The sequence below is a fragment of the Canis aureus genome, chromosome 25, assembly GCF_053574225.1.
Source record: "Canis aureus isolate CA01 chromosome 25, VMU_Caureus_v.1.0, whole genome shotgun sequence".
In the NCBI taxonomy this organism is placed as follows: domain Eukaryota; kingdom Metazoa; phylum Chordata; class Mammalia; order Carnivora; family Canidae; genus Canis; species Canis aureus.
Window position 1 is genome coordinate 17,872,654 of NC_135635.1, and position 24,602 is coordinate 17,897,255.

At 36.2% G+C, this 24,602-nt stretch overlaps 1 protein-coding gene and 1 pseudogene across 3 annotated transcripts in view; one reads left to right on the forward strand and one right to left on the reverse strand.

Moving 5' to 3' along the window:
• Positions 1–24,602, forward strand: part of IPO8 (importin 8) — a 71,305-nt gene that overhangs the window by 16,849 nt on the left and 29,854 nt on the right. For all 3 annotated transcript variants that reach the window (XM_077870573.1, XM_077870574.1, XM_077870575.1), the window contains 12 exons: positions 2,267–2,356; positions 3,537–3,631; positions 4,261–4,345; positions 6,755–6,889; positions 10,668–10,767; positions 14,200–14,276; positions 14,825–14,941; positions 15,363–15,452; positions 16,873–17,038; positions 18,195–18,355; positions 19,181–19,306; positions 23,003–23,069. In XM_077870573.1, the coding sequence (XP_077726699.1) occupies positions 2,267–2,356; positions 3,537–3,631; positions 4,261–4,345; positions 6,755–6,889; positions 10,668–10,767; positions 14,200–14,276; positions 14,825–14,941; positions 15,363–15,452; positions 16,873–17,038; positions 18,195–18,355; positions 19,181–19,306; positions 23,003–23,069 (1,309 nt within the window). The remainder of the gene's footprint in view (positions 1–2,266; positions 2,357–3,536; positions 3,632–4,260; positions 4,346–6,754; positions 6,890–10,667; positions 10,768–14,199; positions 14,277–14,824; positions 14,942–15,362; positions 15,453–16,872; positions 17,039–18,194; positions 18,356–19,180; positions 19,307–23,002; positions 23,070–24,602) is intronic.
• On the reverse strand, positions 7,743–9,575 carry LOC144297028 (RNA-splicing ligase RtcB homolog pseudogene; annotated as a pseudogene).

Sequence of the window (24,602 nt, forward strand, 5' to 3'; positions counted from 1 at the left end):
CTGCAGGATCACGCCCTGGGCTGAAGGCAGTGCTAAACCACTGAGCCACCTGGGCTCCCCTAGACTCCTCTTTTAAACTTTTTTTTAAAGATTTATTAATTTTAGAGAGAGATAGAGAGAGGGGGACCGGGGGGAGAGGCAGAGGGAGAGGGCGAATCTCTGCACTCAGCACAGAGTCCAACATGAGGCTCAATCTCACAATCTTGAGATCAAGACCTGAGTCGAAACCAAGAGTAGTAGGATGCTCAACCAACTGTGCCACCCAGGCACCCCTCATCTTTTAAACTTTTTATAAAGGGTGGTCTGAAGTAATTTTTTTTCTTCCAGCTTAGCAGGGAAAGGGAAGATGGAGAGGAAGTAAATCTGAGGTGGGAAGATACTAGGATACTAGGAAACTATCCTCCCTGCCCCCCTACTGTTCTTTTAAAGTAATAGGAAAGGAAGATATATGATGCCTTTGGCTTTTTTTTTTCTTTTAAAAGATTTTATTTATTCATGAGAGACACACACGCAAAGAGAGAGAGAGAGAGAGGCAGAGAGAGAGAGAGAGGCAGAGGGAGAAGCAGGCTCCATGCAGGGAGCCTGATGCGGGACTCAATCCTGGGTCTCCAGGATCACACCCTGGGCTGAAGGCAGCGCTAAACCGCTGAGCCACCTGGGCTGCCCTGGCTTTTTATTAATAAGCACCATTCAGGAAGTTTCCTTGGGAGAATCACTTTACTCTGAGGCAAATGTTTTTTATTCAGAGAGAGGTTTTGCTACTGGATATAGTAATATCCCATTTATACTGAGGCTAGACTGCCCTTCCCATTGGAGAAGCATCGTAGGAATCAGGAAGTAAGACCAGGCTCTTGAAATAATTTTCCTAAAGCCTCTACCTCTGATTTGCTAAGAGGGCAAAGTCTAAAAGTTTTTTTCTCAACATATGCTGCTACAAACCTAAAAAAACCAGTGCAAAACCTCAAGATTTTTCATCATTTTGGTACTGTATTATATACTACCAAAGTAATATGCTCCCTCTGGGAATCCTGGAAACAAAAATTTAGGCAGCTTTAAAAGGCATGATATAATGATAAGGTAAGTACAAAGTTAATGTTTGCTAGTTTGGAAAGAGGCAGAAAAGTTTGTTTTAAAACGTATGATACAATTAAATTGATTTTTGTCTAAGTAGCATTAAGTAAATGTTTATTGTGTACAGGGCACGTGGATATTACAATCATACTCCAGAATTCAGTTTGTTCAGACGTGAACTCTTAGTCACTTAACCCACTAACCCGGAATCTGTACCTCTTCAGCTCCCTATTGTAGGATCTAACAACTCCCCATTGCACTTAAACTGGGAACTTCTTAACATAGCCTATAAAACCCTTCATCGGTCTACCTTATCTTTTACTGTTCTTACCTTTGTACTTTGTACTCTAGCCATCCTGACCAGGTATCTACTTCATTTGGTCATGCTCTGTCTCATTCTGAGCCTCTGAAATACTGTCTTTCTGTCTGGAACACTCTAGTCCTTTATGCCCTGGCCAGTTTGTGCTCTTTCTCCAAGTCTCAGCTTGTGTGTCACTTCTAGAAAGATGTCCCTAATATATTACTAGCCTGGTTGAGGCAGTTCTCTGGTGTGTGCCTTTAATGATACTGTGTGTGTAGGTGTATATATATATGGTCAGATTATCACATTGTGTATCTTACACAATGTTGTATGTCAGTGGTATTTCAATAAAGCTGGGAAAAAAGTGGTTAAAATGAAAAACTTGACACACAAAGAGTTAAATGGTAAAAATCACTTTTCTAGAATCTCATGCTGAATAAATGAGACCTTACTGTATTAAAGGATTTTTTTTTTTTAAATTTAAAAGTAGTTAAAAAAAAATAAAAGTAGTTTAGAGTGCCTGGGTGGCTCAGTCCATTGGGTGTCTGCCTTCGGCTTAGGTTATGAGCCCAGGGTCCTGGGATCGAGCCTCCAAGCCCCGCTCCCCCCTGCCGTGTGTGTGTGTGTGTGTGTGTGTGTGTGTGTGTGTGTGTGTCTGTCAAATAAATAAATAAAATCTTTTAAAAAAGTAGTCCACAGAAACATTTCATGGCATGCATATTTCTAGATTTTCAAAATTTTAATTTGCATATGCTTTTAGATCTATTTTAAGTTAAATTTTAGGTTAAACCATATGAGATTACCATTTTTGTGGTCAAATGTTAGCCATTTCATATGCTGCCTTTTTTGGAAGGGAGGAATTGCTGTTTGATGATGATGTTCTTCTGTTTTCAGTATGCATTGCCTCTTCAGCTGGTGAATAACCAAACCATGACTGCATGGATGGAGATCTTTCGAACTATTATTGACAGGACAGTTCCTCCCGTAAGAAAGGGCTTCTTGTTGAGAAAAACTGGGAAAAGTAGGGTTTGGGATGTTTGTGGTAGACTGATTTATTATCCTAGCTTGCTATTTGGAAAAAAATTACTATTGTAATGAAAAGAGTAATACATACTCATTTTTATAAAGTTCAGATAGGCAAAATTAAAAAAAAAACTGTATTTAATATTACTAAAGATGATAAAAACCATTTTTAAAAGTTGGTATTTATTGCTTTGGTCTTTCCCCCCCCCCCCCCGGGTCTGTATATAGGCACATTTTATTAATAAAAATGGTATATGTAGGTCCTGTTTTGAAATTCATTTTTCATTTAAAATCTCTTATAAATATTTTTTATATGAATGTTTTTATACTATCATTTTTGTGGAGTGTTTCATTTGCTGGACATTTAGGTGGCTTTAGGGTGTTAGTGTTTTAACTATAAGGATGTAGTTAAATTTTTATGCACATACATGATTATTTTCTTTGGAAAAACTCCTAGAAGTGGTTAAGGCTTTGACAGATCTTGTAAAGTGCTCTCTAGAAACATTGTCCTGGCTTAAACTTTAATAAGTAGGGATTGAGAATGTCTGTTACATTAAATTCTAAGTTTGCCAGTTGATAGGTGAAAGATAGTGTCTTGTTTTTATCTGTAATAACAATGATGCTATATGTCACTTATGAAATTAACTCAAAACTAGTCAAAATAACTAAGTAACATTTTAAAATTTCAGCTTGTCTTCAAATGTGCAGTACTCTTTCTTTTATCCATATCTTGGGACACAATATATTGAGGTTTAATTTATATACAAAATGCACAGAACTTAGGGAACAGATTAGTGAATTTTGACAAACACACACCTGTGTTACTGTTACCCAAGACAAGATATAAAACCTTTCTGTCATCCCAGAGTTTCCTCAAGGGACATGGTGTTTTGTATTTTGTTTTCCACTTATTTGGGCCTTTTGAAAATAGGAGATAAATGTGAACAACAGCATTAGTTGAAATTTGCTTTGCTTATTTAATTTCAACCTAGCAACCTATAAGAAAGAATTTGCATTTCTATGGCAATCTAAACTCACATTTAATAGTATGTACTCTATAACAAGATTTATTCTGCTTTTATTATTTGCATAAACTCTTTTATTATGCAGAAATTTAATGTGGATGTTTTTGTCCTCTTAGGAGACTCTGCAGATTGATGAGGATGATAGACCAGAACTAGTCTGGTGGAAGTGTAAGAAATGGGCACTGCATATTGTAGCTCGTCTCTTTGAACGGTAATTCTCTTTATTAGATTCATGATCTTATGATCAATACTTCAGTACTGGACACAGTAAAGCTGGATAGGTCTCTTGATGCTCCACAGTGTATCATTATTTGTCTTTAAGAGCCAGAGTGGGCAAAAAAAGTTACCCTTTGTTTTAAGGTAGGCTTAACTGATTGTTGGCTTTGGGATCATAATGAAGTGAACCATCTTCTCTGGACCTTTCTGTTCCTCTGTGAAAAAAGAATGGATACATGACATTGGTTAGCTCATTGAAAATATATAGGAATTGTACAAGAAGGTGCATGGCTACTCAGCTCCATAGACAAGTTAGTCAAAGTTAATTATAGAAACATTTATTTAAAAAAAAAATCAGATATAACATTTTTATTTGTAATATTTGCCCTTGGTTAAATTCTTGGTTAGGTAGGTGGACGTGTCTGCTGAAATTTTAAGTATGGCCCAGAATCTAAGTACAACAAGCACATCATGATTTCATCTTGGGGCTTGTAGAAAAGGGGAGAGGGTCAGTTTTCTGGCCAAAGAGAATAGATCTTTCAACAAGGGACAATATTTAAACTAGTGAGCATGCTTTGTTTTAAAAATTTATAGTATTTAAACATTTTCTCTTTGTATTTTAAGATATGGAAGCCCAGGAAATGTCACAAAAGAATACTTTGAATTTTCTGAATTCTTTTTGAAAACCTATGCAGTGGGAATTCAGCAGGTAATAAACGTATGCTTTTTAAATAGAAAGACAGTTACTTTTTAAAGTAGTTAAGTCATTTCTATTCATTTAAAAGTAAGTTATATAAACATATAACATTTTTTTTTCCCCTCTCAAACTAAGAATTCTTAATAGATTGTATATTTATAGATGTTGAAATGGTAGTTCTGGGAATCTAATATAGTGCAATCTGTTTTAGAACCAGATGTGCCATGGCAGCTTCCACAAGAAGTGCCCTTCCAAACTCCTAGATGCTAGACTCAAACCTTCTAAGTTTGTTGATACCGATGTTGCAGGACCAATGCTTAGATAGGGTTCTTCTGTTAACTTTCTGATCTCTTATGCATGTCTTATTCTCTATTCCTTTAATCCTCACCTCTTTCTTCTAAGCTTTTCTATCAGAAGTTTTATGTAATGAGCCGATCTATTTCAAGATGGGTAGAGCTCAGAAGTTAAGAGCTTCAGCGAAGAACTTACACATTTTTGTGGAAGTTTGGGAACCATTCTATACAGTGAAAGTTAGGAGTTCTTGAGAAAGAAATCCCAAGTTGGTATTAATATTTAAAACCTTCAAAGGACATTTGGGCGTGAAGATTGGTTGGCCTGTATTGCCATTTGAATCACATTTTTGTTTATATTTCAACAAATGAAGTTTAATAACTATTCAAGCACTGGCTGTATCAAGACCACAGTAAGGAAGTAAGGATTAATCAAACATAGTAAAAACCATTAACAACATAGAGGGTGTTTCTAGGTTTTTATAAATCTGTGCATATTAGTCTGCTTTATTATCAGTGGTATCAAGTTAAATACTTCAAACCTGTCGTCATAGATCAAATACTTCCTTTTATGGACGATCATTTTGTCTAGTATCATTCTATGGATTATCATTTCTAAAAGGTGTCTCATGACAATTCAGGAGAACTATGGCTGTAATTTTCTCACAAATTATTTTGTTAGCCCATGAGGCAGTCTGTAGGGAAAATTAGTGAATAATGAATAAAATGATCCATTCAGGCATTCTCTGGGATGAGGGTCAGTTTTCTGGCCAAAGAGAATAGATCTAGGATAATCAGGAAGCTGGTCAGCTTTGTCTTCTGCTATCTCCACTGCTGTTCAACTCATTAGGCATCCTAAAGTTGACGGCTTCTTGAAGTGTGTTCAGCCCAGTTTTTCCAGTGTCACATATACATGTGTATGTTGTTGTATGTAACATGCTTTCAGATTTCATGGCTTTGTATCTATGTCATAAACTATTTATACCTTGGTTACTTAAGGTATATGTTCCTAGTATTTAAAAATTGTTTTCTTATGAAAAACTGTTTTCTTCTTTGCTCTTGTATCTCCTCTCCTACTACCCCCACTTGGTATGAGCAACAACTATCTTAGAAAGACCTGTGTTCAGTAGCATCTACTTTTAGCTTGCATTGCAGAAAGGGCATCTAATTGATGGTAGGACTTCTGACAACTTTTATAAACGTGAATTTTACATAACTTGAACTGAATTCGTGTTCTGGCTTTATAAATTCTGTACATGTTTTGAAAGAGCTCTTTTTGTTTATTCAGCAGTTCAGTTTTAAGCTTGCTATAGTGATGTGCTTTGGGATCAGGAATTGGAAGATTTGGACTTTGTTGTAGCGCTACCTCTGATGGAGGGTCCTTGGGACAGTCACAGCCACTTTGGGCATGGTTCCTTCCTCACAAATGATTACTTTTAAAAAATAAGACTTTAATAAAAAATAACTTTTTAGTTTTGTGTTATGTTTGCAAAGACTTTCTGTGGTCTAAGATTATAAAACTAAATTCTTTGATACTTACTCCTAGGCATCTGATGCTTTCATTTTTTTTTTTTTTTTGTTTTGTTGGTGGTGTTGAAATAGCTCCCCATCTGGAATTCATTTTGGTATGGAGTTTACTTAGGGAGCTGACTTACTATTTTTTTTTTTTTTCATAGAGCTCATCAGTTGTCTTGATACTGTTTTTTTGGATAACTAATCATTTCCCTTCCAATTTGAAATGCACCTTTATGAAATATTGAAATCTGTTTATGGTGTCTCTTGCTGTGTAGATGCTTTCAGTGTTCAATTAGTACAGTCTGTTATTTGTATTTCTTTTAACAGGAGTCTTAACTTATTTGAAGAGCTTAGTTACATAGCATAGAGTGTAGACTTACCCTGAGTTGTTCCCCAGGTTAGAAGTGGGACATGTGGCTGGAAATCACAGTTCAAAAGAACATGGACCCATCTAATAATTAGAACTTCCTGTGGGTTTTCTCACAAAATACCGATAGTCCCTAAAATCTGTTTATCTCTCTCGATTCTGGATTTTGTGTCCTGCCTAAAATGCCCCTCCTTTTAATCTGAAAATTATTTATGTTCTCCTCTACTTTCTTGTTCTCTTTTCCTGTAGGTACTACTAAAAATTTTAGACCAATACAGACAGAAAGAGTATGTAGCCCCCCGTGTTCTTCAGCAGGCATTCAACTATCTCAATCAAGGGATTGTTCATTCTGTCACCTGGAAGCAGATGAAGCCACATATACAGGTCAGTGTCAGGGACTAGCTCTCCAGAATCCTTCTCCAGTTAAGTTAGGTTTTCCAGACAAAGTAAGTCACTAATCCTGTATTATGTATTTAATGTATTTTTATTTCCATGAAAAATTTCAAATGCATGCAGCCTTATATCTGATATGATGGGCTTAGAAATTTAAGTATTTGGGAGAAGAGGAAGACCTTCTAGTTTAATGAGTTATAAGACCTGGATTCAGCTGGTCTTGCCTGGAGTCTCATGTAGCCTCAATTTCTCTTCTGGTCAGTCAGGTAGTGTTTTTCTATCCTGCTTATCTACAGGTTGCTAGGCTCAAATGTGGTATTTTATGTGATAACATTTTGAAAGGAGTCACCAAGGCTCTAAGGTGGTAGCTCACAAGGTTTTGATGTCTCTTTTGGCATTAAGTTTTATGAAAGCAGAAGTTAAAGCTTTCTGTTTTTATATCAGTTATGTACTTAAAGATAGAATGTAGCATCATTATTTGATTAAAGAACAAATGAGAATGAGAAATTATTGGCCATTAATAAAAAAATTCCTTCTTGCATATAATTTTGAGTAATTCAAAGATGTTAGGAACTGACTTTTTTTCCCCCCTCTCAAACTAAGAATTGTTAAATTCTGCAATCTCTGTGATAGTACCTAAAAAAGGCAATGTATCTTTATATTGCCTTTGGTGTCCAGAGTAGAATTTGTTTGTTTGTTTGTTATTTATTTATTTATTTATTTATTTCAAAACCTTCTTATTTAATAGAACGCTCTTCATGATACCTCTCAGAATATAAACAGAGCTTGGTGTAAAGAAGCTCACTGTCATGACTAAGACTTCTCTGAGGAGTTAGGCAGTATCTTGATCTATCCCCACCCCCTAACAGATTTTCCTAAAACATGTGGGATAATCAGGGAGGAAACACATACATTCCTTTCCAAATGAGGGCAATGTTACTCTTCCCAGAAGGTAATGTTACAACACTGGCTCCTGAAGGCAGCAGCCGCCCGCCAGCCACGTTGGAATGGACAGTTACAGCTGTGCACTTTGGAACCTGTCAGGTCTCGAGTCTGATGTCTGAGGAGTTTCAGTCCACCTCCATCCCATGAGGGGCAATGGAGTTTGGTGGCTGCAGTCAGCATTCTATCCTTTGATCACAGCAGTTGGTCTCAGTTTAATGGCCTTCTTGCTGATTCCAGCATCATGACAGGTGTTCATCACATCCGTCACATTCTTATAGGACTCAGGAGCCTCTTCCATAACCAGTTTGGGTGAGGCAACTCGGACTGCGATTCCCATATCTGCCAGTTTGTCCAAGACATCCTGGAAATCTAAATTATGACGAGATTTTGCTCGGGACAATGCACAGCCCGCTCCATGGCAAGTGGTCCCAAAGGTCTCCGTCATGCCCTGCTTGGTGCCCGTAAGAACGTAACTGCAGGTGCCCGTGGTGCCACCAGTGAGCACCAGCTGTCCAGTGAGTTGGTAATCCACAGCAATGAGAGGATGGTGAGGAGGGAAAGCCCGAGTGGATCCCTTCCTGTGTACCAACAGTGTCCGTTCCTTTCCATCCACCACGTGCTGTTCTACTTTGGCAATATTGTGAGAAACATCATAGATCACATGTAGGTCCAAGTCATCAGGGGTTGTGTTGAAGACCTTGGCTAAAGCCTGACGGGTTAAGAAGGTCATGGAAGAGCGGTTGACCCAGGCATAGTTCCCAGCAGCTGCCATCCCCTTCAGGTAGTCCTGACCCTCTGGGGAAGCAATCCGAGCACAAGCCAACTGCCGGTTGTTGACTATAATCTTGTCTCTTTTCATGGCTTTTTCCATAGCTACCAGTGCATCTGTGGCTACTTGGTGGCCCAAGCCTCTGCTTCCACTGTGGATCATCACACACACTTGTCCCTTATGGTCGATGCCCATTTTCTTAGCAGCATACTCATTGAAAATCTCATCCACAACCTGGATTTCTGCATAGTGGTTGCCTGCTCCCAGGGTCCCCAACTGAGGAAGGCCTCTTTTCTTAGCCCTTGCAGAGACTTTATTGGGGTCGGCCTGCAACATCCTGCCGTACTCCTCACAGTGCTCCTTGTCCTCAGCCCAGGCATAGCCTTCCCTCAGGGACCAATTCACACCCATCTCTAAGGCCTCCTCCAAGTCTTTGGCACTCATGGGGATGACACCTTTTGATCCCACTCCAACAGGAATGTGGTCAAACATAGTTTGGGCAAGCTGCTCCTTCACAGGCTGGACACCACTTTCATCTAAATTGGTTCTTAGCAAGCGGACACCACAGTTGATGTCAAATCCGACACCACCTGGGGATACCACTGCTTCGGGGTCATTCATATCAAAGGCTGCCATATTCCCAATAGCAAACCCATAACCTGAATGGACATCAGGAAGCCCAATAGATCTATGAACAATCCCAGGCAGGGCTGCCATGTTGCCAGTTTGTTTCATGGCTGGTAGGAAGCCACCAACACCACCACCTCGACCGGCATTTCTTAATTCCTCAAACATTAATTTTCCCAGAGCGTCATTCACATAGAAAACACCTTCCACCTGCATGTTGGGCACGAAGCCCTTCTTGATTCTCCAGCAGTTTTTATTGATCTTTTCCAAGAACTGTAGCTCATCATTATAGCTGCGACTCATGGTGACAAGGCTGACGAGAACGCCCGGCTCCGCCTAGAATTTGTTTAGTGTCACCTTATTATTGGTCTGATAAATATAATATCTTTTGTATTTTCTGTGGACATCTTAATAATATTTATCTAGTTCCCTTGATCAAATAGTGGTAGTTTCTTTGCAATTAATAATGATACTGACTGATTTCATTTTATGTACTATAGTTTTATAAATTAAAAGTGAATTTTTTTTCTTGATGCTTTTGGCCTTATTTTTACATTGCTGTAATGTAGGAATAAGAAAAGTCCAATTCATTGGTTGAATTTTTTTCTCCTAGAATTTAATTTGGAATAAGTGAAATGATCCTATTTTTACATATGTAGTTGTTAAAGCACAAACGAGCTTAGTAGAGCTTCAGCAGCAGTGTACATAGAGGCTATTATTATTTTTAAAAAGATTTTATTTATTTACTCATGAGAGACACAGAGAGAGAGAGAGAGGCAGAGACACAGGCAGAAGGAGAAGTAGGTTGTATGCAGGGAGCCGGAAATGGGACTTGATCCCAGGTCCCCAGGATCACACCCTGGGCTGAAGGTGGCGCTAAACTGCTGAGCCACCTGGGCTGCCCTAGAGGCTCTTAGATATGATTTTTTTTTTTTTTTTGACCTGAAACCTGCATTTCTAGAGTAGGAAAATTTTTTCAAAATAGAAGTAGAAAAGACATTTTAATATTGCTGGTACATTGACATTTAGGACCAAAATGGAAATATAAAAATGTTCACAATATGAAACACAATAGTAAATATAACCTTGGCTTGATATTTATTTTTCTTCCTTAAATAATTAAGGTGTGTTTAATATTGATTTGTTAGTAAAGCTATTATCCTTGCTGTTGCTTCAGAAAATAGCATTTCCATTTATCTCTTCTCTATACTTTAAATCAGTTATTTTAAAAAGCAATCTTAAGTTTAACTCTTTTTCCCCTGTACCACGAGGCTCCCCTCAGCCAATGCAAGCTTAACACAAAGGTTAATGTAACAGTTTGGAAAACTAATACCCTAAAGGCTGTCAGTAAATACATGATTAATAGTCCCCAAATTTGAATAACCCATAGCCATTTATTGTTTTGTTTTGTTTTTTTCCTCTTCTTAGAATATCTCTGAGGATGTGATATTTTCTGTGATGTGTTATAAAGATGAAGATGAAGAGCTGTGGCAAGAAGATCCATATGAGTACATAAGAATGAAATTTGGTAATCAAGAGGATTTTATTCCTCATCAATTCCTGCATATGTAAAGTAATATGACTAAATTTGTATTTTTAAGCAGACTTTATTACTTTGTTAAATTCCCAGAGTTCTGTGTTGCCTGATAAACTCTGAAACTCATGAAAGTTTGATGTTCTCTTGAGCCAACGGACTTGAGGCCTTAGTGTGTAGAAGATGGAAAGCCGTTTTGTTCATCCCTCTTATGGGTGCTGAAGCATGGTCATGAAGCCATCTACAACTTTTTCTGTTGTGATGGTGATCTGGAGGGACCATCCCTTTCTGTACCTTTTGGGATACCTATTTGTAGAATGGGTTGTCCTGAGTCTGGGATATTGTTTGGATTTCTGCATATTTTGGGAGCACACCAATTTAATTTTTTAATTTTTAAAAAAGATTTTATTTATTTTTTCATGAGAGAGAGAGAGAGAGAGAGAGAGAGAGAAACAGAGACATAGGTGGAAGGAGAAGCAGGCTCCATGCAGGGAGCCTGATGTGGGACTCCCTGAGCTGAAGGCAAATGCTCAACTGCTGAGCCTCCCAGGTGTCCCAGGAACACCCCAATTTAGTATGCCTCTTTATCTTGGTGTCTAAGTATTCCACATGAGAGAGAATATCACTGTGTGGTCCTGTCTCAGGAGGAAACTTTTCACTTGGATCTTTCTGGAAGTTACTGAAAAACTGTGTAGGTTGCTTGAGTTCATTGTCTTTTATCTCCAGTTTAAACTAATTGCTTCATGGAATACTCAGTACTTAGCATAGCAAAATGTTATTTGTGTACTTCTGTTTCTCCTGCAACTTAGAGCTATTCGAGGGCGGGAACTTTATCTTGTTTATTTGTTTGATTTTGCATTCTCCATCCCTTCTACACCTCTCCATTCTTCTGCTAGTGTTTGGCTCTAGTCTACCTTCAATAAATGTTGAAATAAACAATTGATAAAACTAGCACTGCCCAGGGGATGTTGATGATAGTGACACGGTGGTGTTTTTCCCTTGTTGGGGAAAAGCCAGGTGTCTCTGGCTACTCCAGATAAGCCTGCTGGTAGAGGGTTATGTTGTTTTTACAGTGCTTTCTATTTAGTACCATTTGATTCAGTAAGTGAGAGGGTACCCCTTCTCTTGGAGACAAAGCAGAGGAGAAGAAAATAAAGGAGAAACAATATTTACCATCTGCCTTATCCCTTTGTTCTACTGTTTCCTTTTGAAAATGGTTTTACAGATGTATGATTTATTATTTCCCCTTCTTAATACTTTCATTTTCCTGGGAGCAGAATGATTAGCCAGTCCTTAATTCTATTTTCAAAGTATTCTTTTAGTGTTAAGTTTTTCTGTAATACCTGTGTGTTTTTTTAATGGCCAGAGTATTTGTTTAGCGTTCGAGAGTTACCATTATTTCACTTACTCTTCATGTCAAATAAGATAGTATCTCAGTTTTTAGAAATGTAATAATAAAGAGTTGTAAAAAAAAAAAAAGAGTTGTGCATGTTGGTTGACAGAATTTACATTTTAAAAAAAGATTTTATTTATTCATGAGAGAGACAGAGAGAGACAGAGGCAGAGGAAGAAGCAGGCTGCATGCAGAGAGCCCCATGTGGGACTTGATCCTGGACCCCAGGGGTCATGTCCTGAGCAGAGACTCAACTGATGAGCCACCCAGGCGTCCCTGACAGAATTTACATTTTATTGATTAAAAGAGAATATGGATAATTCAAGATTAACTGAAGTCCTTTTTTGAAAAAATCATTTTCTTTTGTGGGCTAACATATAGTGCCTACTATTTGATACGTTTATTTTCCTTTTGGATAACTATAGGGAAGAACAATTACACAATTATGTAGTTCTCTTTTTTAATATTTTTGTCATTTACAGTTATTTATATGAACAAAATATTCTTCTATAACTGCGTTGACATTAATAATGTTTTTAGATTTGGTAAAACTATGAGAGCTCAGGCTCTTTTTTTTTTTAGATTTTATGTTTTTATTTGAGAGAGAGTGAGAACACAAGCAGGGTGAGAGGCAGAGGGATTAGCAGGCTCCTTTCTGAGCAGGGATTCTGATGCAGGGGCCCAATTGCAGGACCCCAGGATCATGACCTGAGCTGAAGGCAAACTTGACTGACTGAGGCACCCAGGCGCCCCAAGAGCACAGGCTCTTAATGTTGAGATGGTGTGGGTATGATCCTGAGTCACTTACTCATTGTGTGACTGTGGGCAAATTACTTAGCCTTTCTGAAATGCATCATATTCAGTTTTTATCAGCAACACTAATAGTATTGGGAGTATTAGGTGGGATAATACATGTATGCTAATGTCTTTGGCTGCTTAGAGTATTAGATGCTTGTAAAATCTCAGCATAGTGCCTGCCAAAGAATAAGTACCTGGCACAGTAGTTCTTATGACTAGTGTCCAGCATTCAATACATGTTAGTTATTGGTATTATTATATTTGTATTTTATATTTTGGCAAAGACTTAGATTTGGTTTTATTTTTATATTTAAATGTATCCACATTTAAATAGGATATAGGAGATACTTTTCAAGTATCTGCCTATTCTGAAATTTGTGAAAATTTTCATGATGTTAAGTGGTGTGTTTTACATAGGCATATATTCAGTCAATACCCCTTGGATCTACTGGTTGAGAGATCCCAGCACTGGCCGAGTAATCCTCCAAGGCTTTTACACTTGTGGTTTTCTTTGGAGAGCTTTATCATTAGATTTCCACGTGGAGTTTTCTCCCTCCATTCAATTTCTGCTTAAGTGTTACCCTAACAGAATTGAAGAGGCTTTCCCTGACACCATATTTAAACTAGCACTCCATATAATGTCACTCTTTCTCCTTAACCTGTTGTACCTGGTATGTGTGTATGTGTATAATGTTTCTTTCCCTTATCTTGTGAGTTCTGTAAGAACCCTTTTTGTTTGATCTTTGTATTCCTAGAGCCTACAGCACCAAATAAATTTTTGTCCTCAGTGAAACATAGACCCAATATATATTGTTCTCTCTCTTTTTTTTTAATCTATTTATTTATGATAGTCACAAAGAGAGAGAGAGAGAGGCAGAGACACAGGCAGAGGGAGAAGCAGGCTCCACGCACTGGGAGCCCGATGTGGGATTCGATCCCGGGTCTCCAGGATCGCGCCCTGGGCCAAAGGCAGGCACCAAACCGCTGCACCACCCAGGGATCCCTATATTGTTCTCTTTAATGTGATTGTTTAAAAGGATAACATATAGAGTTTGATAAATAATTGTTGTGCCTGGGAGCACTGATGATATATCCTTAGCTTTTTAATGCTATAAACCAGTGTCATATGTGGGCAGTTTTATTTTTATTGTTTTGGAATAATGGTCAGTTGGGTTTAAAACCTGTAATAAGTAATTGTATCTTTACTCATGTGGTTTAACCTTTTAAAATCTTAGATATTTTTGAAGATTATGCTTCTCCCACCACAGCAGCCCAGACTCTCTTATATACTGCTGCAAAGAAAAGAAAAGAGGTAAGAAAAGAGTTACTCTTTTTATTTATTCTTATTTTATTTATTTATTTATTTATTTATTTATTTATTTATTTAGAGTTACTCTTTTTTTTTTTAAGTATTTATTTTTTTTAAGATTTTATTTACTTATTCATGAGAGAGAGAGATACAGGCAGAGGGAGAAGCAGGCTCCGGCAGGGAGCCCGATGTGGGACTCGATCCTGGGTCTCCAGGATCAAGCCCTGGGCCGAAGGCAGGCGCTAAACCGCAGAGCCACCCAGGGATTCCCTTGAGTTACTCTTTTTAAATCCAAAGTTGAGAGATGGACTGTGTTGATTTGATACTCTGTTATACCCCTGCTATATGAAAAATTATATTATTCGTTATAATCTGTTAAATATTTTTCTGTCCTACTAAGGGAAAAGGGTTATTTTCTTAATTATAATTGCTTGATAAAACACAACAAAATGGCTTTAGTTTTGAAAATTTGTATATCATACTTAATACTATAGTAGCAGTTAGTCAGTGAAAGCTCACAAAGACTAAAATGGATTCTTCTGTTTCTCTAGGTGTTGCCAAAAATGATGGCATTTTGTTATCAAATCCTAACAGACCCGAACTTTGACCCAAGGAAGAAAGATGGAGCTTTGCATGTGATTGGTTCCTTGGCTGATATTTTATTGAAGGTTAAGCTACTCACAATATAATTTACTTAAGCATAGGCAAATGAGAGAGTATGAGAGTTGTGAATAATTTAAAAATTATGACTGCTTCTGCATTATTGAGTTGACTGTAAACATCCATTTTTCTTTAATTCAAAAGAAAATTTCCCGTTTGTCCCTTTTTCAGTATGAAAGTATTGCCATATGAAAAAAGGATACAAAATGACTAGTGTTACTTGTTGCTACAAAAGTCAATCAATATCAAATTATATGTAAGGTACTGTTTCTGTCTTGTCTTAAAACATAAAATATGTAGGTCAAATAATTTTATGAAATTGTACATAGAAGTATATTAAGTCATAATAAACATACTGTATTAGGTTGTGATTTTTTATATATGATAAAGGCATTGGTAAGTTGAAACTTCATTTCTGTTTCCTCACAGAAGAGTTTATTCAAGGACCAAATGGAGTTATTGCTACAGAATCATGTATTTCCATTACTGTTGTCTAACCTGGGATATCTTCGAGCTAGAGTAAGTTTTTCATATTTCCATTATGTATCTTAAAGTGTTCATTTGAGGGGTGCCCAACTGGCTCAGTCTTGATCTTGGGGTCGTGAGTTTGAGCTCCATGCTGAGTGTAGAGATTATTATTAAAATAAATAAATAAATAAATGTTCATTTGTAGGATAATTATTGAACTAAATATTTTTGGATAAATTGAACTTTTACCACATATTGGTATAAAATGAAGTCAATTAGAATGTCCCTTATTGTCACCTAAGCTGAATAAAAAACAAACTAGTAAATAAGAGATTTATGGATTTTAATTCCAACTGCTTTACATTTTCACCCTAGTCTTACTTGCTGCATTTCTAACACATGCAGAGAGACGGACGATGTTATAGCAATCGTACAAAAAAAATTCATAAACTGATTAATTTTCAGCATCCAGAACAGCATGAAATTCTAGTTTGGCTAAAAACTTGACTAGTATAAATCGTATTTTAGGTCAATATATATGTCTTAGAAAAATGGAGAAAATAATAATCCATGTAAACTTAATTTGTGTTCTAAGTGTATATTACTTCTAGAATCAATCTTTTATGGAGAAATAAAAATAGAACTTTAATTCAAGAGTCTAGTATTTGTCTTTATAACTACATCAACACAAAAAATGTCTGGCTATAAGGAACATATGTTAACAATGTCTTGCACACTAAAGCATTTTATAAAGAGAAGGTAATGTTCATAGGAGAAGTATTTGGGCACACATAGATTAAGAGGTGCAGAAGGCGTACACGTATTTTTATAGGTAGGCTCTTGTCTTTGACAGACTGAATTGTAACTCCCTTGTTAAAAGTCTTTGACAATTCAAATTACAATTAATTGTGTTTTATGTACATAGAGAAAGTAATAATATGATTCTTGGCATTCTGTGGTCTAATAGTTTAAAATTTGGTAATCTCTATATGGTTTAAAATTCTTCATACCTTATATGAGCATAAAAAATAAAAAGAAGTTTGCTAAGTCTTGATGCTGGTAAGGGAAAATAATGTTTCATTTGTTTGCTGTGGAGGCCAGCAAATGAAGTCAAACATTGGTTTGTAGTAGCTCTTACATATAAATAAATAACAAGTTAGTTATGAATCATAATATTTATTAAGCATGAGCAGGATTTCTGTTTTCAGAGATGTTTCAGTTTGGTTCCATTTTCTTTTTCCTGTGAAAAATGCATATAGATGATTTAGAAGTAAAAAAAACACCTTTTTAATTAAAAAAAAAAGGGAAATCCAGAAGTTAGCAACTAAAGCTAATATGCTAACCCTCAAAACAAACAGTACTTGATAGGGTTAATGATATTTTACTTAAAAAAAGCTTCCTGTGTGTGTGACTTTATTATACAATGCCACAATCCTAATAGTTCCCTACTAAATTTCTTCTTCCTACATAGTCCTGTTGGGTACTTCATGCATTCAGTTCTTTGAAGTTTCATAATGAACTCAATCTAAGAAATGCAGTTGAACTGGCAAAGAAGAGCCTGATTGAAGATAAGGAGATGCCTGTCAAAGTTGAAGCTGCCTTGGCTCTCCAGTCCTTAATTTCTAACCAGACACAAGGTAAAGCGAAAAATACCTTTTAAAGGGTGTATTCTATTTTTATGTTTGACGTCGTCTTCTCAAATAATTTCTTTATTTCCTTTCCTGATGAGGATGATTCTCTGAGTCTAAAGGTGCAGGGTTTAGATTTCTGAACTTTTGTCCCCTCAGAACTTTATAGGAGTTTATTCTTCCCCATATTAGGAGTTATTATTGACTGGTTTCCAGAAAAATTTTATTATTTTATTTTATTTTTAAAAACATTTTTATTTATTTATTCATGAGAGATACATAGAGAGAGGCAGAGACACAGGCAGAGGGAGAAGCAGGCTCCCCACAGGGAGCCCAATGCTCTAGTCATCCCAGGACCCTGAGATCATGCCCTGAGCCAAAGGCAGACACTCAATTACTGAGCCACCCAGGCATCCCTCCAGAAAAATTTTAGATTAGGAAATAAGTTGATAATCGCTGGGCACTTGGGTTGACTGGGAATCAAGAGACCTGGTGTCTAATTTTGATTGTGCTCCTGGGTTGCTGTGTAAACCTGGGCAAGGCACACCATATGTCAGGAGTTTGATTTCCATATATTTAAATTCAAGGGGTTGGACTAGATGGCCTTAGGAGTCTTTTTAACTCTAGGATTCTATGATTCTACTAGTTTTGAAAGTAGCAGGTGGTATTTGTTTAGAAGAATATGTTTAAAGTTCAAGTAAACCTTTGAAAGTAAATTCAGTTTTATGAAGAACATGAACTTAGTTTACTTCTATTCTACAGTGTTTCAGTGAATATTATACAAGGAATATGTGGCAGGGAATGGGCACCATCAATATTGGACATAGTTTTTGTGTACATGATTTTTTTATATTTGTATCTTGATGTCATATATATGTCCTATAAGCCTATAAGCATTTGTATAATTAGAATTTCTCAATGAAGGCTCTTGGCATTTTGGGTAGGACAGTTCTTTCCCATGTTGTGGGATTGACTACCCCTAATTACTTAATGGGAAGTGGATATATTGGTGAAGATTATTTTGGTACAGCTGTGTCTTACTTGCCAGAGAGCAAGTATCTGTCAAGAATCTATTACTCTGTGTCACTCTACCTTGTGACCAAGGTAATTCCTTTCACCAGTTGTGAATGCCTAATTTTTTACTGATTTTGTTTTATTGCATTAGCTAAGGAATATATGAAGCCACATGTAAGGCCTATCATGCAGGAGCTGTTGCACATTGTTAGAGAGACAGAAAATGATGATGTTACTAATGTTATCCAGAAGATGATATGTGAATATAGTCAAGAAGTAGCTTCAATTGCTGTTGATATGACCCAACATTTGGTAAGAATGGGCAAAACTTTATGTTAGCTTGAAAGCAAATTCAGCCTTGAATAATAAAAATAAAAGACCTATCTAATCTAAATACATTAAATTCCAAAATTTGAGTTCAGTTTTATATGTAATTGAAATGTTAATATAGAAATGTTTATTCTAATAATTCTGTCAGTTAATTTCTAAAGTAAATTAGGCTTAAATGATGCTGGGATCATTTGTTTTCATCTGTAGTATTCTGAGATTTCACAATGATGTGCTTTAATATAAGCCTTCTAAACTTTCGCTTTCCAGACTTTGAATCTGGAAACTCATTTCCTTCAGTTTGGGGCAATTTCTTGAATTATTTGATTAATTTCTCCCTACTATTTTTTTTTCCTGTTCTATAGTTTCGATATAGAATATTGGATCAGGACTGAGTCTTTAATTTTCCCAACTTTTTTCTCCTGCCTTCCACATCTGTCTTTTTTTGTTTCATTTTCTAGATGATTTCTTGACTTTGTCTCCTACCTTCTATTGAATTTTTCATTTGTGTATTGCTAGATTTCGCTTTTCCCAGACTTAGGATTTATTTGCTTCATAATAACCAGAGGTTAAAAAATAGCTATCTTATTGTTATAGCTAATGTATATTCCACCCTAGTGACTAGACTAGGAAAAAATGGCTGTATTTAAAACATGATGGTTTTTATCATTGATTTACTTGGTAAAGTGCACAAATTGAGTTTGAGCAAGGCTGACATCCAGAAGAGTGCCACTGCCCTTTTATTATAACAACAGTGAGAGATAGATATAACAGCACTAATTGTTGAATGTGTATATGTTATGTTCATAGGCTGAGATATTTGGCAAAGTTCTTCAAAGTGATGAATATGAAGAAATTGAAGACAAAACAGTGATGGCTATGGGAATTTTACATACTATTGATACTATCTTGACAGTTGTAGAAGATCATAAAGAGGTGGGATTTCTTTGTGTTTTATTATGTCATTATAATAACATTAATTGAAATTTACATGATCAGTGGGCATGACTTTAAAATTGCATTTTGGTTATGTTGCTAGATTTAAAAAATTACTTTCAAATATTAAAAGAACACTAAAATAATTGAAGGGGGAATATTACTTGTTGTTTTAAGATATATACTATATTCCTTTGTACTAAAACTGAGTTTAGTTTATCACATCTGCTATGTTCTAGGTTAGGTTGTTGGAGAATATCAAATTGAATAAGACATAAGCTCTGATTTCTGGAACCTACAATCAAGTCTTCTTGGTAGAGAGAAACAGCCATTCAATCACAGTGGCAGATATTAAATAATGGAACAAAATTCGAATGTAACAAACATTATGAAAATGGAAGGGAAGAAGAACTTAAAATATCATTTTCCTGAACTGAATTCCAGGAGAATATTGGGATAAGAATTTATGAAGACAGTTATTTTACTTTTTTTTAAAAGATTTTATTTATTTATTCATGATAGTCAGAGAAAGGGAGAGGCAGAGACATAGGCAGAAGGAGAAGCAGGCTCCATGCAGGGAGCTCGACGTGGGATTCAATCCCGGGTCTCCAGGATCGCGCCCTGGGCCAAAGGCAGGTGCTATACCGCTGCGCCACCCAGGGATCCCTGAAGACAGTTATTAAATGCTTTCTTCTCTATAAGCTGTTAGAATTTTACTAATGTTATTAAGAGATCATGGGAGCAGGTAAATAGTAATGTCTTTTTGATGAATTGTAAAACAAGTTTAGGTAGTATTGAGAAAATTGCTCATGGCCACAGAATTTTGGGTTTGTAGCCAGATTATTTCAGATTATTTTGATAATACATCCATTCATCTCCACCTGCAACCTTCCACTCTCCTACACAAGCATTACATGGCCTCTCCTTAAATCAGATTTGAGTTTGTTACTTCGTGAACTCAAGCTGACTTGAGCGGCAATGGCGGCAGCTCCTGTTTCACATTGTGCGATTTAGGAAGCAGGTGTCCATTCTTTAAATAGCATTTTGTTAAACCCTATGGCTGTTGACTTATTCTGTGTTTATCACATACCAATGAAAGATTACCAGATTCTTAAAAACAATTCACTATTCTTCTCCCGGGCAGGCCTCCTTCACCTAAAAGGCTGAATGTGAAATTTTACTTCCATATTCATTATTGTTTTATTTTTGTATCCTTGTTAAACTTGTATGGGTCACTCAGAACAGTGAGATGTTCTAAATTAAAATACAACAAGTATGCTTAAGAATAGTTCTTTCATCTTATATGTGAACTTGTATTTTCAATTTGGAGAGACCTTAGAAATTCCCTAGTCCAGTTTTCCAAAATGTATATATGTGTGTGTGTGTGTGTGTGTGTGTGTGTGTGTGTGTGTGTGTGTAGGACAGGCAGTAGTAAAATGAGCAGCAGGGTTAGTTTAAAAACAAAACAGTATTTTACCTTTTTGTTTTAATTTTTTTACTCTTTTTTAAAAAAAAAAGACTTATTTATTCATGATAGTCGGGGTGGGGGGCGGGTGGCATAGACACAGGCAGAGGGAGAAGCAGGCCCCATGCCGGGAGCCCTACGTGGGACTTGATCCCAGGACTCCAGGATGACGCCCCGGGCCAAAGGCAGGCGCTAAACTACTGAGCCACCCAGGGGTCCCCTAATTTTTTTTACTCTTGACATTAAATTTATTTTGCATTTCATATAAAGGAGCATGTAAACTTACTGTGATTATCAAAGAAGGCATGGTTTAAAATTGAGAAACACTAATCAAATCCAGTTTCCTTACCTACAGATGAAGAAAACTTAAAGCCTTCAGTAAGTGGCTTTACTAAGGTCATAGATAATTAGAGGCAAAACAAGGACTGGAATCTTTGTCTCCTGACTGCTTGTCCTGTGATTTTGAACTTTGACTATTAAAAGCAAACTTTGAGGAGAATGTTTCCTTAAAACGAAAAAAATCACATGTGTATGAATATATGTACAAATACTTAATGTATGCAGAATAAAACTAGAAATCTAAACCAGATGCTTATGCATATGCAGTTTTGCTTTAATGGCTTTAAATATATTGACTAATTTTTAAACTGGGAGATTTTTGGATCATTTGAACTTTAAGACAGTACTTTATTTTTTTAACAGTCATTGTTAGCATTTATTGTATATTCTTCCAAATAATACATGTACATATGTCTATTTCTAGGGCTGGTTTTCAGGGATATACGGTGATAAATAAGCATATCAGTTATTTACAACTGGCAGCTGCTCTGGTGGTTTGGTATCCATCCTACCGGTGGCAAAATATGTTGACTATTTAAGATAGTACTTTAGGGTTGAATATTCAAAGAATATGCTCAAAAGCTAAAATGAGCTACTTAGATGAAAAATGTAACCCATGATGGAATTTAATTTTTTGCTTATTTAAAAAATATTTAGTACAACATATGTTGAAAAATTCAAAAGGTGTGAAAAGATAGTAAATTTCACCTTCTCACTTAGCTCCCCAGATGTAATTCTCTGGAGGTAACTCCTCTACAAGGTTTTGTATCCTTCCAGAGATTTTTTCCTATTATAGTACCTAAGCAAAAAAATGAGTGTATGTATTTTTCTTTTATGAAAAGTATAGTATTAAAAAAAAGTATAGTATACAGTTTTTATCTGCCAGTTTTTTTAATCTGCCAGTTTTGAATTTGAATTTGAATAGTGATCCTTCCATATTAGTCACTAAAGTTAAATATTTTTAGTAGTTACATATTCCTTTATATCAGATGTCAAGTTTATTCAACCAGTCCCTCATTAGTGAACATAATTTAACTGTCCCTTGTTAAATGGAACTTTGGTTGTAACTAAGTGAGTGGCTCTTTACATGTCATTCCCATAGGTAATAATATGTCTAGAGAGCAAATTCCTTGAAGTGGAATTGCTGGATCACAGGATGTATGTATGAATAAGCTTGAAAGGTATTGCTAACTTGGCCAATTTACATTTCCCAAATCAATGGACAGCAGTGTGTCTCTTCTCAGCCACGTACTTTTTGATCATTACTACCAGTCTGATAGGTGAAAAGTGATAATCTGGGGCTTATAATTTGTAATGTATTAGAGTGAACATCTTGTTAAAGGCTTAAGGTCTGTTTATATTTCTTTTTCATAACCTTTGCTTTTTTTTCTGTTGATTTGATTTCATGGGAGAGAACATTATCTTTGTCTGTGATACCATTTGAAAATGATTCCCTCAGTTTTTCATTTATCTTACACTGCCCCCTACCCTGTGCAGATACTAATTTTTGAAATCAAATGGCTCAATATATTTCTGATTTCTGTGCTTTTGAGCCATTTTCCATCTTTAGGGTTATACACAACTTCTTTTCATTTCTTCTAGTATTTTTATGGCCCAAGTTTTCACATTGAAATCTTTCATTCATTAAGAACTTGTTTTGGTATAAAATATGAGGTAAGGAGCTAACTTAATTTGTAATTTTATTGCAAATTTAACTCCCACTTTTATCTCTAGTTTACTTTTCAGAATTTCTTGGTTATATTTTTCACTTGAAATTTAGAATTGTCAACTTTCCCTGTCAGAAAAGTCCTGTTATTTTTTATTGGGCTAATATTTATAGACTAAGGGTTATCATGATGAATTTTAAACTGAAGACTTAAATTTGTCTTTAGGTTACTCAGCAGTTAGAGAATATCTGTCTACGGATCATTGATCTTGTTTTACAGAAGCATGTAATTGGTAAGTTCAAAGGTAGAGTAAAAAGGTAAACTGATATTTTTAATTTGGTGAACTTAAAGTGCATTTTTAGCCTTTCAAATTCAACAATATGGACAATTTTGAGGAAGAGAAGCTTGCATTCTCTTCTGTTTTGGGATATACTTTCTAGTATTAGATACCTATATTTTTATTTGGGGGAAAATTTAATACATCCAATAAAGTTTTGTTTTTAAAGATTTTATTTATTTATTCATGAGAGACACAGAGAGAGGGAGAGGCAGAGATGCAGGCAGAGGGAGAAGCAGGCTCCATGCAGGAAGCTCGATGTAGGACTCAATCCTGGTTCTCCAGGATCATGCCCTGAGCTGAAGGCGGCACTAAACCGCTGAACCACCAGGGCTGCCCTAAAAAATTCTTTTTAAAGATTTTATTTATTTATTCATGAGAGACACAGAAAGAGAGAGGCAGAGACATAGGCAGAGGGAGAAGCAGGCTTCACGCGGGGAGCCCGATGTGGGACTCGATCCTGGGACTCCAGGATCATGCCCTGAGCTGAAGGCAGACCTTAACTGCTGAACCACCCAGGCATCCCCCATAAAAATTTTTTAGTCTTAGAATTTAAAGCACAGAGAACTTTAGATTTTACCTTTTTTATTTTTTTTTATTTATTTTATTTTATTTTTTATTTTTTATTTTTTTTTGATTTTACCTTTTTTAAAAGGAAGAACTGGGATGAAGTTCAGGCCAGGTTACTTTAGTCTGGAATTGAAAAATGTGAAATAATAGACCTATGTCCTATCAGAAGTGTGAGATAATTGTTCTGTTATAGTGCCTGACTTCTGAACAGAATGAGTAACTAATAGAATCAGGATGTTACAAACTGATGGGAATTTGTAGAGGAGGCTATTTTTCCATAGTAACCAAGCATTTTGAAGATGGCAGCCGCAAGTCATGTGGCCACGAGGGAGATGCAACCTGTATAACGTGCAGATGGAAAGGTGGAAGAAAAGCATGTGACTGCTTATGAGCACTTGTCTCTAAGCGCTTTTATCATTCATCCCATTAGTAAAAATGGAGCATGCATTTTTAATATAGGTGAATAATATTTGAATACATATTATAGGCAATATACATGTGTTACTAAATTACATTTACATCCATAAAAATAGAAATGTAAAAGTATGGGATTAAGCTTCTCTCTATAAATGTGTTCTCATACATTATTTTCCTTTCTCAGTGGATTATCTTGTACACTGCCTGGGGTACATACTCTTTCCTTTTGAAATTATTGCTATAAAGCAGTAGTTCTCAAACTTTGCTGTGCATAAGAATCACCTGGAGCTAGTTAAAATGACATTTCTGGACCATAACCCTAGAGATTCTGATAAGCAAAAAAAGAGTTTATTCACTTATATCCTTATTCATGGAAGAAATTGTAACTGAAAATTCTCCATTTAAATTTAAAATAATCTTGGGGTGCCTGGGTGACTCAGTCGGTTAAGTTCTGCCTTCAGCTCAGGTCATGATCCCGGGGTGCTGGGATGGAGCCCTGCA